General features: G+C 40.1%; 1 protein-coding gene across 1 annotated transcript in view; it reads right to left on the minus strand.

Annotated features, from left to right (window-relative positions):
• Fam171b (family with sequence similarity 171 member B) overlaps positions 1–14,267 on the minus strand; it is a 65,696-nt gene extending 51,429 nt beyond the window's left edge. Inside the window, exon 1 of the mRNA XM_004660273.2 lies at positions 14,048–14,267. Coding sequence (XP_004660330.1) covers positions 14,048–14,267 — 220 coding nt within the window. The remainder of the gene's footprint in view (positions 1–14,047) is intronic.
• Positions 14,268–15,185: the final 918 nt, after the last annotated feature.

The following is a 15,185-nucleotide window of genomic DNA, read 5'->3' on the forward strand; positions in this document are numbered from 1 at the left end:
TTACCAAATGTTAGACAACATAAGACAGAAAATGAATGAATAAATATTTCTATGCTCTAAAGGAAGTCAGAAGCTCAAAAGGAGCACAAATGAAACACACAAGAAATAGAGACTAGCTGACTCATCAAATGCAGGGTACAAGTGACTTAGTGAAAAATAACTGAGGGTCAGCAAAGCTTCCCAGAGAAGATAGCGTTTAGGTGGCTTCCATGAGAGTCAGGGATGAGAAGAGGCACGACAGTGCTGATGGAAGGAGAAGTGGACAGATTTTAAATCTGCTTGGAGTTAGGACAGTGTAGGTTTTAATATATAGGTAGTTCAGACTTTTCAGCAAGTATAAAATTTGCTGAAGCAAAAGTGGGAAATTATCAACCTAAGGAATGCAAGGAAGTATGCTGAACAAGCAAACTACAGAGATGCAAATTATCTAGCCAGACCTTGGAAAGACTAGAATGAGACAGTGACTCTCAGTTCATCAGCCTCCTTTCCACCCACAGGTAACTGGCTTGATGTAGTCAGGATGATGACTGATGACATATCACCGATATACATCTCACTACATCCATCATAAATGTGGAAGGATAGCCAAAGGAGGGAGAAGAACAGTGCCATACAATTATGTGTATATCCACCATAAAATTGCACATAGAGCAAGGGAAATGACCCTAGGCTTGTTTAAAAAAAAAGGACAAAGAACAAAAATTGGAAGCTTGGTAATATACTAAAATGCTACCTTTAAACAACACTCAGTCTTATCATAACTGGGAGAGCATGTGACATCAATCTGCCATCATTTGCACTAATCTAACAAGCCAATCACAAAGAATCTCTTTTTTTATTAATTAGTTTGGTGCTCAGCAAATACAGTCAGTTTGGTACCATTCTTAGGCTCATCCATGACCTACCCCTCCCCATTGGCCCTTCATTGTTGAGGTATATGGGTCATGAATTGTGGAGTTAGCCCACAGTTATGGGTAGGATAAATGTCTGCATATCATGACCCAACATGTGGCTCTGACATTCTTTCCACCCCCTTTTCCGCAAAATTTCCCTGAGCCACATTGCATTCATTTTGGGTCTGCTTCAGTGATGAGGTGTTGGGGGCCTCTGGGTCTCTGGATCTCTGATTTGGTAGGAGTTGATTTTTCTGTGTTGATCTCATTCACCATTGTGCTGGTACCTAGTTCACCAAGAAAACAGCACCCTTACTTGTTTCACCAATTGTTCTTAGTTTTGGGGTTGTTTGTTTGCTTGTTTGGTTTGGTTTTTCAAGGTAGGGTCTCACTCTAGCCCAGGCTGATGACCTGGAATTCACTATGTAGTCTCAGGCTGCCCTTGAACTCACAGCAATCCTCCTACTTCTGCCTCCTGAGTGCTGGGATTATAGGCAAGCACCACCACTCCCCCCCCCACACACACAAAAAAAAACCTGGCATCCCAAATGAGAAGGGTCCCTTGATGCGGGGGCAGGAATGACGGTAAGGATGGTACCAACCAACATGTGCTGTTTATATACTGAGTATGTCCATAACTAATAAAAAAATTTAATCCATGATTCATCTGCCCATTGGTTACTTAAGATTTTATAGATCTTCCTCACTGATTTTTATACAGCTAATTTAAAAGTTTTTAGTAATTGTTTCATTTACTGAAAGTTAGCCAAATCTTCAAAAAAGGCATGTTAAAGCTTTTTATAAGGGAAACTAAGATGTTGAGCTAGAGAGGTGGCTCAATGGTTAAGGCGCTTGCTGACTTTAATGACCCAGGTTTGATTCCCTAGTACCCACGTAAACCCAGATGGACAAAGTGATACATATATCTGAGTTCATTTGCAGTGGTTAAAGGCCCTGACTCACCACATTCATTTATTCATTCTCTCTCTCCCTCTCTCCCTCTCTCTCTCTCTCTCTGTCTCTCTCTCTCTCTCCTTGCAAATAAAAATAAGCAATAAAGTAAACTTGGATGTATATAATCTTCAAACAGTTCTGCAAAGTCATTTGTGTGGGTTATAAGGATACACAATAAAATAATTGTGACAAAATTTCAACAAGTGCTCTGCTTTTATACAGTATATATGAATACCTGTTACTAAATTTTGATTTTCCAGTAATATTCAAAATATCTATCATCAACAATGGGGGGGTGCAACTAGAAGCCTGATGAAGGCTTCAAGTTTTAATGGCAACATAATAAATTTTTATTTTTTTATATCACAGATTGTACTTTAGGAAAAGTGGTATTTCAGAAATATGTGTGTAAGAAATTTATGGTCTGAATTAGAGAGGGAGACCTAACATATTACTATCAGAACCCAAGCAGACAAAGCAAGGGATCTGGGCAGGAAAAGCAGCCATGAAACTTCAACTGCAGGAGCAGACATTAAAACCACTGTCATTATGTATTTAAATGGGGAGAAGGAAGACCATGATAATTCCAAGTTTTCCAGGTAGCATCATTAGAGAACTAGTGGAAATAGAAAGAGTTTAAATGGGTTAAGACAGTGTCTTCTGTTAAATTTACAGCTGACCCATCCATATATGCAGTCTTCCCTCTCAACAGAATCTCTGAAAGCCTAAAAAGACAACACAGTTCACAGGTACCTCATGAATCCTAGGCCTAAACACAAGGGGGGATGGCTCACTGTGCTTCCCTAGTTAACTACCTGTTCCCTGTCTGAGGGCTCTTAACCCAGAAGATTTCAGAATTTCAGAGATTTTTTTTTCTTAATGCAAAAACTGAGTAAAGTTTAGTAAAGGGAAAATTTGATTTCACTAACGAAATAAATAGAGCAATGTGCATAGCAAGTAGTTTTTTTTTTTCTTTTCTTCTTTACTTCTGCATTGGAAATTTCTAGATAAGTGGCTTCTTGCTGTGACCATATTTCTATCCTGATGTGAAACAATTCAAACTTTTGTTTTTGGTTTTTCGAGGTAGGGTCTCACTCTAGCCCAGGCTGACCTGGAATTCACTATGGAGTCTCAGGGTGGCCTAGAACTCATGGCAATCCTCCTACCTCTGCCTCCCGAGGGATTAAAGGCATGCACCACCATGCCTGGCTTCAAACTTTATAAGTGTAATTCCTATAGAAGACCAGGAAATTTCTTTGGTATAATTGCATGTTTTTTAGTTTCCATTTGGAAATTGCAACCAGAGTCATTAATTGGATATAATTCAAACGACTCACAGCTTTGTGGAAGGATGTAGAAATGAAATCTGGGGCTGCTGACAGAGGAAGACACCAAGCCAGATTGTTGTCATGATAGATTGAAACAGTGGTCATTAAGCTGGCATAGATGGAAAACAGTGAATACATGGTTAAGAAACATGAAGACAGGGGCTGGAGAGATGGCTCAGCAGCAGTTAAGATGCTTGCCTACAAAGTCTAACGACCTGGGTTCAAGTCCCCAGTACCCACTTAAAGCTAGATTCACAAAGGGGCACCTGCATCTGGAGTTCCTTTGCAGTGGCTGGAGGCCCTGGTGTGCCTATTCTGTCTGTCTTTCTCTGTGTGTGGGGGGGGGGTCTCTCTCTCTCTCCCTCCCTCCCTCCCTCCCTCCCTCCCTCCCTTCCTCCCTCCCTCTCCCTCTCTCTCTCTCTCTCTCTCTCTCTCTCTCTCTCTCTCTCTCTCTCTCTCTCTCTCCTTGCAAGTAAATAAATATTTTTTTAAAAAGGAACAGGAAGACACAGCCATTCCCTGTTGAACCTATGTGAAGTACTTGCATGTGAAGAAAATACAGTATTTTCGAGACTGTGACACCCCCACTGTTTCAGTTGCAGAGGAAGGTTTTCTACTTGATGTTAATATTAAGGCAAAAAGTAGCCATTGCTCACTCCCAATAGAGCTCAAGAAAGTAACAGAAGTGGCACTTACATTTAGCTTCCAAATTTGAACCTCTTTATTTAGATAACAGGGCTGAAGAGATGGCTCAGTGGTTACAGGCACTCTATCTGCTGCTTAAGTTTGGATCCCTAGCAAGCATGGAAAGCCAGATGCAAAAGTGGCCCATGCTTCAGGAATCCAGACAATGGAAGTTGAAGTCATGAAAATCCCCAAAACTCGGATCACCTAATCTGGCCTCTCCAGCAGTGAAACTAGAGAAACCTTGTCTCAAGTGGAAACTCAGGACATCCTAAGGTTGTCCTCCAACCTCCACATACCAATACACACCCACATCTTACACATACATCTCTTTTTTACACACCACACACACACATATCACACAAAAGAAGGTAGATGGATTATCTGCCTGGTTTCTTAAAGAAATCTGAGCACTATGAAAGAAGTTGCATGAGTTATTCTTTTCTAATAAAATGGAATGAAGAGACATAAAAGTAAGGAGAAAAAGTTCTAGAGAATACTACATATAAAATGTAACAGAATTATACTGTCAAAAGAGGGGGTAAAAGAAGCAGAGCATGGTAGTGCATGAGAAAGTACACAAGGCAAGTACTTTCTTACACATATAAGAGGAGAAAAAAAGATATACCCTTGTGAGTACTTTCCTCCTCTCTGGGCTACTGAAGTCACAAACTACTCACAATGCCTATATTATCTTGCTTGTCACCAAGACCTCCCAGACACTCAGTTCCTACCTCTTCACCTCCTATGCTTGACAAGCTTTCAAAAACTTCTTCCCTATTTGAAATATTATGGTAAGGAAACAATTTTAAAATACATATTCTTTTGATTCACAAACTACAATCAGATGCTAATGAATATTCTAGATTGTCAAAATGCTCACTCAAATTTTTAAGAATGAAATAAAATTATCCTTCATAGTCTTACATATTTGGTAAATTCCAGCTGATGAAATATGTTGAAGGACATGCTTTAGCTTATGTCACAAACTTTTCAAACCACCAGAAAAAAAAATACTTAAAGATATATTTATTTTTATTTATTTATTTGAAAGAGAGAAGAGGCAGATAGAAAGAGAGAGAATATGTGTGCCAGGGGCTCTAGCCACTGCAAACAAACTCCAGATGCCTGTGCCACCTTGTGCATCTGGCTTACGTGGGTCCTGGGAAATCAAACCTGGATCCTTTGGCTTTGCAGGCAAGCACCTTAACCACTAAGCAATCTCTTAAGCCAAAGAAAAAGCACTCAAAATAAGGTCCCATCTCATTAAACAACACAACACCTAGCACACTTTACAAAGTAAACACTTTTGTATTTAAAAAAAAAAAAAAAAGAAAGAAAGAAAGAAAATTAGAGCTGGGTGTGGTGGTACACGCCTTTAATCCCAGAACTTGGGAGGCAGAGGTAGGAGGATCTCCATGAGTTCAAGGCCACTCTAAAACTGCATAGTGAATTCCAGGGCTAGAGAAAAATCCTACCTTGAAAAAAAAAAAGAAAATTATTACATGTTTTATAATTTAGACACTGCTTCACTGCAAACAGCATTAGATCAGATTAGTTATTTCATATATTACTATATAAGTATCTTTCTCCTATATAGTTATTCTGAGAGTTGTACTTTGATTAATGTAAAGAAACACTAATCCAGTCATGGTGACTCATATCTGTGATTCCAGCTACTCTAGAGACTGGGGTAGGATGATCCTAAATTAAAAACAAGGCAAGAAAACTTAGTGAAATGCTCTCTCGCAACCTAAACTAAGCCAAGCTAAATAAGTAGCTCATGTACTTGCCTGTCAAGCCAAGGGTCTGTAGTCAATCTCCAGGACCACACACACACACATACACACAAAGAAACACTGTAATTTTATACAAATCATAGCTTTTCTGCTAGACCTCCAGAATCCAAAAGCACAAATATAAAATATTCTTTTTTGCAGTCATAATCAGCATGTTTGAGATGCAATCATAAACCCAAATATTTTACCCAGGTCATGGAAAAAGCAAGGAAAATGCTACAAGCAGAAGCAGTAAGATGCCTAGCTCAGAACAAAGACTTATTGCACATACCACACTAATGCACTCACTATTCTAGGCTGCAAAGGCCTTAGTTCATCTTGAGGTAATATACTGGAGAATAACAAGTCACTCCACATAATGTTTTTCAATTTTGTTCTCATTTTTAGAAATTTTTGACTATTTCTTTTTTCTTTTCTTTTTTTTCCAAATGCTTATTAACTTCCATGATTATAAAAAATATCCCATGGTAATATGCTCCCTCTCCCCACTTTCCCCTTTGAAACTCCATTCTCCATCATATCCCCTCCCCATCTCAATCAGTCTCTCTTTTATTTTGATTTCATGATCTTTTCCTCCTCTTATGATGGTCTTGTGCAGGTAATGTCAGGCACTGTGAAGTCATGGATATTCAGGCCATTTTGTGTCTGGGGGGAAAATGTTTTAAGGAGTCCTATCCTTCCTTTGACTCTTACAGTCTTTCCACCACCTCCCGATCTCTTCCTCATTAGACCCTGAGCCTTGGAAAATGTGATAGAGATATTACAGTACTGAGCACTCTGGTCACTTCTTTCTAGCACCATGATACCTTCTGAGTCATCCCAAGGTCACCGCCATCTGAAAAGAGAAGATTCTCTACCAAAAGTGAAAATAGCATTAATATAAGGGTATGAACATTAAGAAAAATGCTTAGTGGCATATTTGTCATGGTAGAAACCAACTGCCCTTTAAATGGACTGGAGGCCCACTCCATGAGAGGGAATACATCCCTGATACTGAAAACTTAAATCAGGGTTAGTCATGAGTCCTGGGGGTGTAACGTCTGCTGCTGTCTGGCTAAATGTATATACTATGCTTATCAAATTGCCCAGTAAGCACTTCTCTTAAAATATTCTTTAGAAAGTATTTAAGCTAGGAAAATAAGCTGCTTTTAAGTGTAAAATTTTGTGAACACCAGTTCATCTAAGTATAAATGCCTAGACATATTTTTGATTTCAGGTTTACAAATTTAATCAATCACCACCCGTTTTTCACAACATATTCATTACTTCCTTATTTAAATATTTAAAAGAATGTGAGGAAGGTTGTGTGAGAGGATTGTGATCAAATTATATTTCATATATATATATATATACATATATATATATATATATATATATATATATATATATATATATATGAATAAAAAGTTTTTTAAAAGAGCTCACAAAATTAGTTAAATATGTAAGTAAATAAAAGAACTCTACTAAGCTCATTATTCTTGGTGGAATTTTCCATTATACAAAAAGTATGATCTTCCATGTTATTTTTGTAGGAAATAGGCATATAGCCATTCTTTGATAAACTTTTTCTGGTCACCTAGGCATTTATAAACAAATTCTACTAGGGTAAACATGTAAGAACTATAGCATGTGTTTAAAGTTTTTAAAAGCATATTATTTGTGTGTGTGTGTCTGTGGGGGTGTGGGGGCATGACAGTCTCTTGCTGCTTCAAATGAACTCCAGATGCATGAGCTACTTTACATGTGGTCTTACTCAGGAGCTGAGGAATTGAACACAGACCAGCAGGCTTTGCAAACAAGTACCTTTAACCACTGAGCAATCTCCTCAGGCCAAGCATTTAAACTTTTGAAGAAACATACCCTATTTAACCATATTCTGATAACCTAATTTCAACTACTGCCCAAGATGTGGAGGAGCAGACAAAGGTAAAATGCATCAGAAAATCCAATGGGCCTCAACACCCAGGACCTCTGTAATGTCTGTTTAATTCTGAGTCCTAATCAATGCTGTAAGAAAACTAAATATATCATCTCTTTGTCCATCCTGTTTGTTTGGCCACATTCCCATGACAAGAAGCATAGTAGGAGGTACACAGGAACAGTATTATACAAAAATTAAAAAAACAAGCAGGGACCACACAGCCTGAGCCCCTGAGTTGTGGCTGAAGAACATCTATCAGCTCCTAGCTGGCCCAGTAGTCACCTGGAACACACTCACATTTGGGTCCAAAAATAGGATTGTAATTGTCATAGCCAGCTAAGTGTTGTAAATTTCAACAGCACTAACAACTGAATTAACATTAGATTAATTTTGCCAGGCATTGTAGCACGTGCCTATAATCTGCACTTGGGAGGTAGAAGTAGTAGAATTAGTTCACAAACAACATGGGCTAAAAGACTCTATATCAGGAAAAAAAGAAAAAAATATTCCCTACTATACATAATTTAAGAACTAGACATGATGGCACAACTGTATTCCCAGAATACAGGAGGCTGTGATAGAAGGATCATGAGTTTGTGTTCATCCAAATCTACACAGGGAGATGCTCTCAAAATACTAAAAAGCAAAATTAAAGTATATTTTAATAAATAATATTTGAATAGACAGTTATAAATCTGAACTAAGTACAATAACTGATGATAGTGACAAGTATTTAAATTTAAATTATTCCCTAAAAAGTTGTGACATAGAAACCTGGTTGAGGAAAATAAGCATTAAATAGAAAGCAGAAATCTTACTTATAAATGAATTTCATTTTAAATCATGTCTCCTTACAAGAATATAGAACCTTAATGCTGAGAATTGGCATTGTGATCTCCTGGCTTCAAGAGTCATCATATGTTACTGATTCATTTTACAGTTTTGAGTCACCAGATCACAGAAAAACTATTTGACACATTAGTAATGATGGAAAGTGATTTCTATTTTTCTTGACATCTACTAATCTATATGGAATGGCACTGTGAATCTCTCTCTCATTTTATGCCCAAGTGAACTGGCTGAATATAGCCTATTCAACATCATAGGGACAGTCATTAAAGAAAACTAGAATTTAAAAAGCACAGAAATCTGATGTATCTTGGTCATGTGGATTATGCTGATATAAAAGAGCAACTAAAATAACTCCAAACAGAGTCCTAAAAGCCAAGAAAAGCTGTTAACATTTCACTATAACATATAGCTTTGGTCTCTTCTAAGTGAGTATTCCAAACCACAGTTTATCAATCATAAGTGAAAAACACTGCACCTATTTCCTAGGTAAGGCAATTTGTACCAAGGAAAATGAAGACAAGCAAATGAACGACAACACAGCTCACATAATCAGACAGAACTTTGAAAGAGATTCAAGTTCAATATTTACATATTTAGGGGAAGAGTTTTGTTTCAGAAAATATTTTGAAACAGTTTCTGTTCAGTCACATTAAGAATACTATGAAAACTACCACTAAAACAAATTGGACTCAAACTCAAACAATGACATGTGGTTTTCAACCTGTAATCAACACTAAGAGAGAGCTCCCTTTGGTTATTAAAATCCTGGAAAGAAATCATAATTACCCCATCTGGGAATATGGCCCTTAAAGCAGGAGTGCTTTTAAACAGAACAGTTAATTTCTAATCCCACCTTTCCTATTGATTTTTCAAATTCCTTCAACACAGAAAAGTAAATAAGCATGTATTTCATTGGCTATGAGATTTAAATAGGAAATAAAATGTTTACTACAAGGGATAAAAGGAAACCGCAAGTCGTGAATGGTACTAAGTTACATATATGTGGGCTGAGTAAATCCACAGATCCATCTCCATAAGGATAAGGTAACTCTAGTCCTACATAATGATGTATGTTGGGAATTTGTGAAGAGTAGATATTTGCTGTAACCAAAAGAAAACACAAAAGGGTAACTACCTGCTGAAGATGTGTATTTTAATTTGCTTAATTACAGCAACTACTTTCATTATGTAGCTCAAAACATGTTGTGTACCTTAGATATACAAATCTTTAAATAAAATGTTTAGATAAGGTTAATTTAAGAAACAGTGTGAGTAATGCTCTACATTAACTTCATCATTTATTTTGGTTGTTTTCTTGTTTTGTTTTGTTTTGTTTTGTTTTGTTTTGTTTTGTTTTTCGAGGTAGTGTCTCACTCTAGCCCACACTGACCTGAAATTCACTATGTGGTTTAAGGTTTTCCTTGAACTCACCTCCTACCTCTACCTCCCAAGTGCTGGGATTAAAGGAATTTCATCATTTTTAGTGAGTAACTTAATTAGGTGAGATTGTGACCAGCTAGAATATGGTGGGGATTTGTTTCGGAAGAAATTTTTTGTTGCTGTTGTTTTCATCAAAAGCTTGCCGTTTGGCCCAAAAATTCTATTCCTAAGCATTTATGCAAGAGATCTAAAAACATGTCCACATAAAGATACACTTAAGTACATAGCGGCCTCATTCACTGTAAACAACCTAAATATTCTTTTAATAAAAGAAGCACTATATAGAGCCTTGGTCATTCTCACAATGGAGTATTATTCGGCTGCAAAAAGAAATCACCAAATGCACTAGAATATGAATGAAATCAATGCAAATTATTCTAAGTTAGCGAAGCTGGTCCCAAGAGAATGCATGATATATGATTCCACCTGTGCAGTTCTGGAAAATTCAAAATCAATATAGAGTGGAAATAATTAGAATAGCAGGTATCTCTAGGTCAAGCCAGGGATTACCTGAGAAGGAGACATAGCAGACTTTCTGGAGTGACAACCTATTTCCTGATGGAAGTTATGGTTGCTCCTTTTGTCAAAATGAGACAGTAACATGTACATTTCCATTCATGCACATTTTACCTCAAAGAAGGACTGGGTCAAAAAAATTCCAAATATTAGAAATGAGTGGAAGTATGGGTGACACAATAATGACCAAATGTGGATTACTGTTAAAGCTAAATGACTGGTAAAATTTTTTGTGTTGTTCTGTTAATTTACTATATATTTAAATTTTTTCAAAACAAAAAGTTTTAATATATCACTGAAAGACATAATCAAAATTTTTCATATCATACAAATACACTTCTGTGTGCAAAAGACAAAGACTTTTGCTAAGATCCATGGGGACCCTGTGTCTGTGCTTCTCATGGAAGGTTCGAAATGCAGCTCATTACTGGCCTCCACCCCCAGCATGCCTCCCATCTAATGGGCCATCACAGTGAATATGATATGATTCTCTCAACTACCACCAGCCCCCAAATTAATTCTTTGCTAGCCCCTCAAATATTTATTTCTAGAAAATATTGGCACAGATGGGGAAAGCAAAGCTCCTGCACATGCTGGACAGAAGGGGGAGGGTTTGGCCAATCTCAAACTCAGTCTTTATTCTCATTACTCTCTGAGATGCTGTTTCTTTAGGTTAATGAGAACACAGAGCTGTACATTTAAAATCTTTATCTCTAAAAATCTTATGTTCAAGTTTTAACCATATTTCTCAAAATATGAAGAGAAATTATTTTAGAATACAGTACAGGGAGCCATCGTCAAGGTGAGTGTGCAATGGCTTAGTCACATGCTAACCCTCACTGTGTCTAAGTTTTCTAAATTTTTCCTAAGAAAAATTTTATAGTTTCCATGACATATCCAAAGAATGAGATGCAGCACACAGAGGTAAAGAACCAACTCAGCTCAGTCCCAGCTACTTAAAGGTGAATGCATTAATGCCCTCCTAGGTCACAAGAGGATTGTAAGTGCACTCAAGTTAAGACTCTTCTTGACAGAGCCTAGTAATTAGCTCAAGCATCAGTTATCAATTAGGTCTCCTTAGACAGTCTAAAATAAACTCTGAAATTAAGCAAATTAAAGATCTAAAATTATGTACCTTATAACCTGTACTTACAACTCTTTTCACATAACATTAATTTTTGTACATCCCTGTGAAATTCCAGTGAGGAATTTCACAAGATATTAAATTTTTAGCAAATACTCAATAAGTAAGTGTTCTCTGAATGCCAGCATAGTCATCTCTCTATTCATCCCTTTGCTCTGTCACACATCCACATACCAGGTGCTCTCGTAAGTAACAGAAATACAACAGTGGACATGTCCCCTGCTCTCACGCTGCTTAGTTCTACCGCAAGGAGATAAACTGGTAAGAAGCGCTTGCGGAAACCAAGTCCCATGGAGGGAAGTCAATCAAGAGAGGACAGAAGGGAGTCGAAATTCATACTTCATATAGATGGACAGGAAAGTATTTTCAGCTACAGTGACACTCAAGGAAACCTGAAGAATAAAGAAGATACAAAACCCCATACATAAAAAGTAGCAAGTGCAAAGGCCTGGCCCCTCAACCCACTTGTGAACTAAAGAAACATGGGGGCAGTGTGGCCACTGCAGACTGAGTTGGGGAGAATGCTATAGGAGGTGGAAAAGAGAGGGCCATCTCACCTTTCCAGGATAACCCAGGATCTGAGTCTGTGGAAGATGGATGGGTTAGCAGAGATGAACGTATTTAATGGTTTTAAAGAGAGTTAGCTGCACCAGGAGGATACACAGGAAGGGAAAGAAGAGTGAAGTAAGACCAGTTCACTGTAGAGATCACAATGTTCTCAGGGGCCTATTTTAACCATGTTTAGAGGCTGCATGTCACTCTTCAACATGGCGGTCTAGTCTACTGAGTGCACTCTTGTCTGCCACTGCACTGATGGTTAGAGTTTTGAGGAAGAAGCAAGTTAGGTTATTAAAGTTAGTGTGAGCTGTTGAACAGTAGCTGTTTTATCTGAATTGATCTAAATAAAACAAAGATGCCTAATTTCCCAACCAGCAGTCTCCCACCATCCCTTACAAATATCAGAAAACAAATATTTTGGTTTTCACTCTAGAAACAAAATTCTAACGGTTACACATAACCCTCATCAGAACATGTGTACACTCCAGTCCTCAAAGCCCATCCAACTAATACTCCTGAAACTGAAATCAATATATATATAGCCCAAATCATAAAACCCATTAATCATCTCCTAGACTTCTGACCTCTGTTTCGCAGCTAATTTATGAAATCTCTCTTGCAGTGAAGCCCCTTGTCACTGACTTCAGTCTCCCCGAGTTCAACGTATTAACCGCAGACTCACCCATCCCATGCTGTCACCACTTCCAGGTATCAAAAGCCAAGTACTGAAATTAACACCCTGCATACCTTTCCACTGTAGCCACACCTTAGTGTTATTAATTGGTTTAAGAGGGTGTCAGCACCACATGCTTTCCTGCACACTGGTGACTGCATCCTAGGCTCGAAGCACTCCAATAAATTAACTCATCCCGGCTGTCATGATTCCCAGCTGGCCCGCTACAGTCCTGCTCTTTGATGGTGAGCAAGCAACACAAAATGAGATGCTGATGCCACTCTCTAGAATTCCATTTTCAGCATCTTGTGCCGTGTACCAGGCACAATTTAAAGCAAAACATAAATGTTTATAATGTCATTCATTTTGGTTTATCCAATATCTACTTACCAGAAACTTAACGGGGTTTGGGTTTTTGTTCTATCCCCCCCACCCCCTCTTTTCAAAGCACAGACAGCAGCTACAAGGCCAGAAGGGAGCTGGGTTGGGGGCTGGGTACAGGCTATTTAAATGGATAATCCAGCTTTTTGCTTAGCAGTGGAGCTTAATGGGGGAAGGAGGCAGGGACTAACTGGGCTGTGATGGCCACATATACTATACTTGTATTTCTTCACCGAAAGCCTCACGTCTGCATGATTGAAGTTCAGGTCCTTTTAAGGGAGAGGTAGACTTAATGCCTTCCTTCACTTACAAACTCCTGTTTCATGTTGTTCGCTTTCGTCTTATTGTACTGTAGACATATTTTTTTTTTCTTTTGCAAACTACCTTAAACCATTCCTGAGATAAGGAGCGAAAAGTAATAAATCAAGATTGCTTTTTCCAAGTCTAAAATTATATACAGTAGGCAGAGAGAAACAGTGGAAAGCGTGTGTTGGTGCATATGGAAATACTGTTTGGAATCTAAGAGAGGATGGAGAAGAAAATGCTAAATGGATTTGAGAGGGGTGTGTGTGTGTGTGTGTGTGTGTGTGTGTGTGTGTGTCCGCGCGCAACCGTTATTTCCTATGTACAGAGAAAAATTAAGAAAGAAGGAAGAAAACAGAAAAAAGGTAAGATCCACCAATGGGGTAGGCACCCACCTCGACTCCCTGCCGTCCCCTCTCCAACCCACTGCTGCGTTTCTCAAAAGGCCAACCACCAAAAGGGCATGTTGGCCAGGCAGTCTGGGGAGACTGAGAGGGATGGAGACCACTGCGTACAGGCTGACGGGAGCGATGCGGCCAGGGATGGGGAGAGGAAGCCCGATATGACGAAGGAAAGGCAGGGCCGGGCTGCCGGGGCGTACCTGGAACGCTCAAGGTGGAGGATGCCCGGGGCAGCTCGGGCCTCTCCTCCGCCTCCTCGCGCTGCCTCTGCTGCTGCTGCTGCTGCTGCTGCTGGATGAGGCTGAGGTCGGAGCGGCTGAGCTCGGCTCGGGCGGCCGCGGGGACCAGCCGCGCCTTCAGCAGCACGGCGGCCAGACCGAGGAGCAGGGTGCACGGGACGCGCCCGCGGAGCCTCGCCATGGCCGAGAGCCAGAGGGCCGCGGCGGCATATTGCGGGGCTCCAGGCGGCGGCGGGCGCCAGGGCTGCGGGCTCCCGGCGGCGCCCGCTCGCACGCTCCCCTCCGCGGTCTGCCGCGCACACCGTAGGCGGTGGCGGGCGGAGGCGGCCGTGGAGGCGGGGGCGCAGGGCCAGGAGGAGGAGGAAGAGGAGGAGGAGGGCGATTGCGAGGTGGCATCCACGCGCACGTGACGCGCCGCGCCGCGCGGGAGGGGAGAGCTGGAGCCCGCGTCCGCAGCCTCCCCGCGAGCTGCTCGGCCCACTCGGGCCTTGATGCCGGGGGCGCGGCGCTGGTGGCGGACCCCCTCTCCCCAGACTAAAAGGAAACGTATTCCTGCTGGGGGCTGACAGCCACTCAGAGCCCCAGTCCTTCGAAACTTAACAGGAAGATGTGCAGAAAGTGGAATAAAATTCCTCTTACCTGACCCCAAAGTAGAGAAGAAGGTGGCACACTGGGCTTTTAAATACCGGTGGAGGCATCAATTGTACCCAAAGCTGGGCCTCCTGAACAAATGCTTTCTGCTGCAGAGGGGCCTAACCACCAGTCCAAATGCCACTCTCCAGAGTTGGAATGAATTTCCCTTTTCCTGAGTGGGAATTTCTTTCTATATCATAAAATATTCTCAACTATATTTTTCCTAATTGTAACCTGAATTTGTTCTGAAAATATCAAATACTAAAGTAAATGCTTACAATATATAGGCCTTTTGTCAGGTGGCCTGGTCTACGTAAGAACCAAATTCTAAGAGCTCCCCACCTGTTAGGGGAAAGGCATATGTAAACAACAGACAGAGTCCAATGTGGGGCTGCAACTGGAAAAGCATTAGGACATCCAGAGCTTGCAGACAGTTGATGGAAACGTGCATGGAAGCGGGCTATGA

This window comes from Jaculus jaculus, chromosome 4 (genome assembly GCF_020740685.1).
Source record: "Jaculus jaculus isolate mJacJac1 chromosome 4, mJacJac1.mat.Y.cur, whole genome shotgun sequence".
NCBI lineage: Eukaryota > Metazoa > Chordata > Mammalia > Rodentia > Dipodidae > Jaculus > Jaculus jaculus.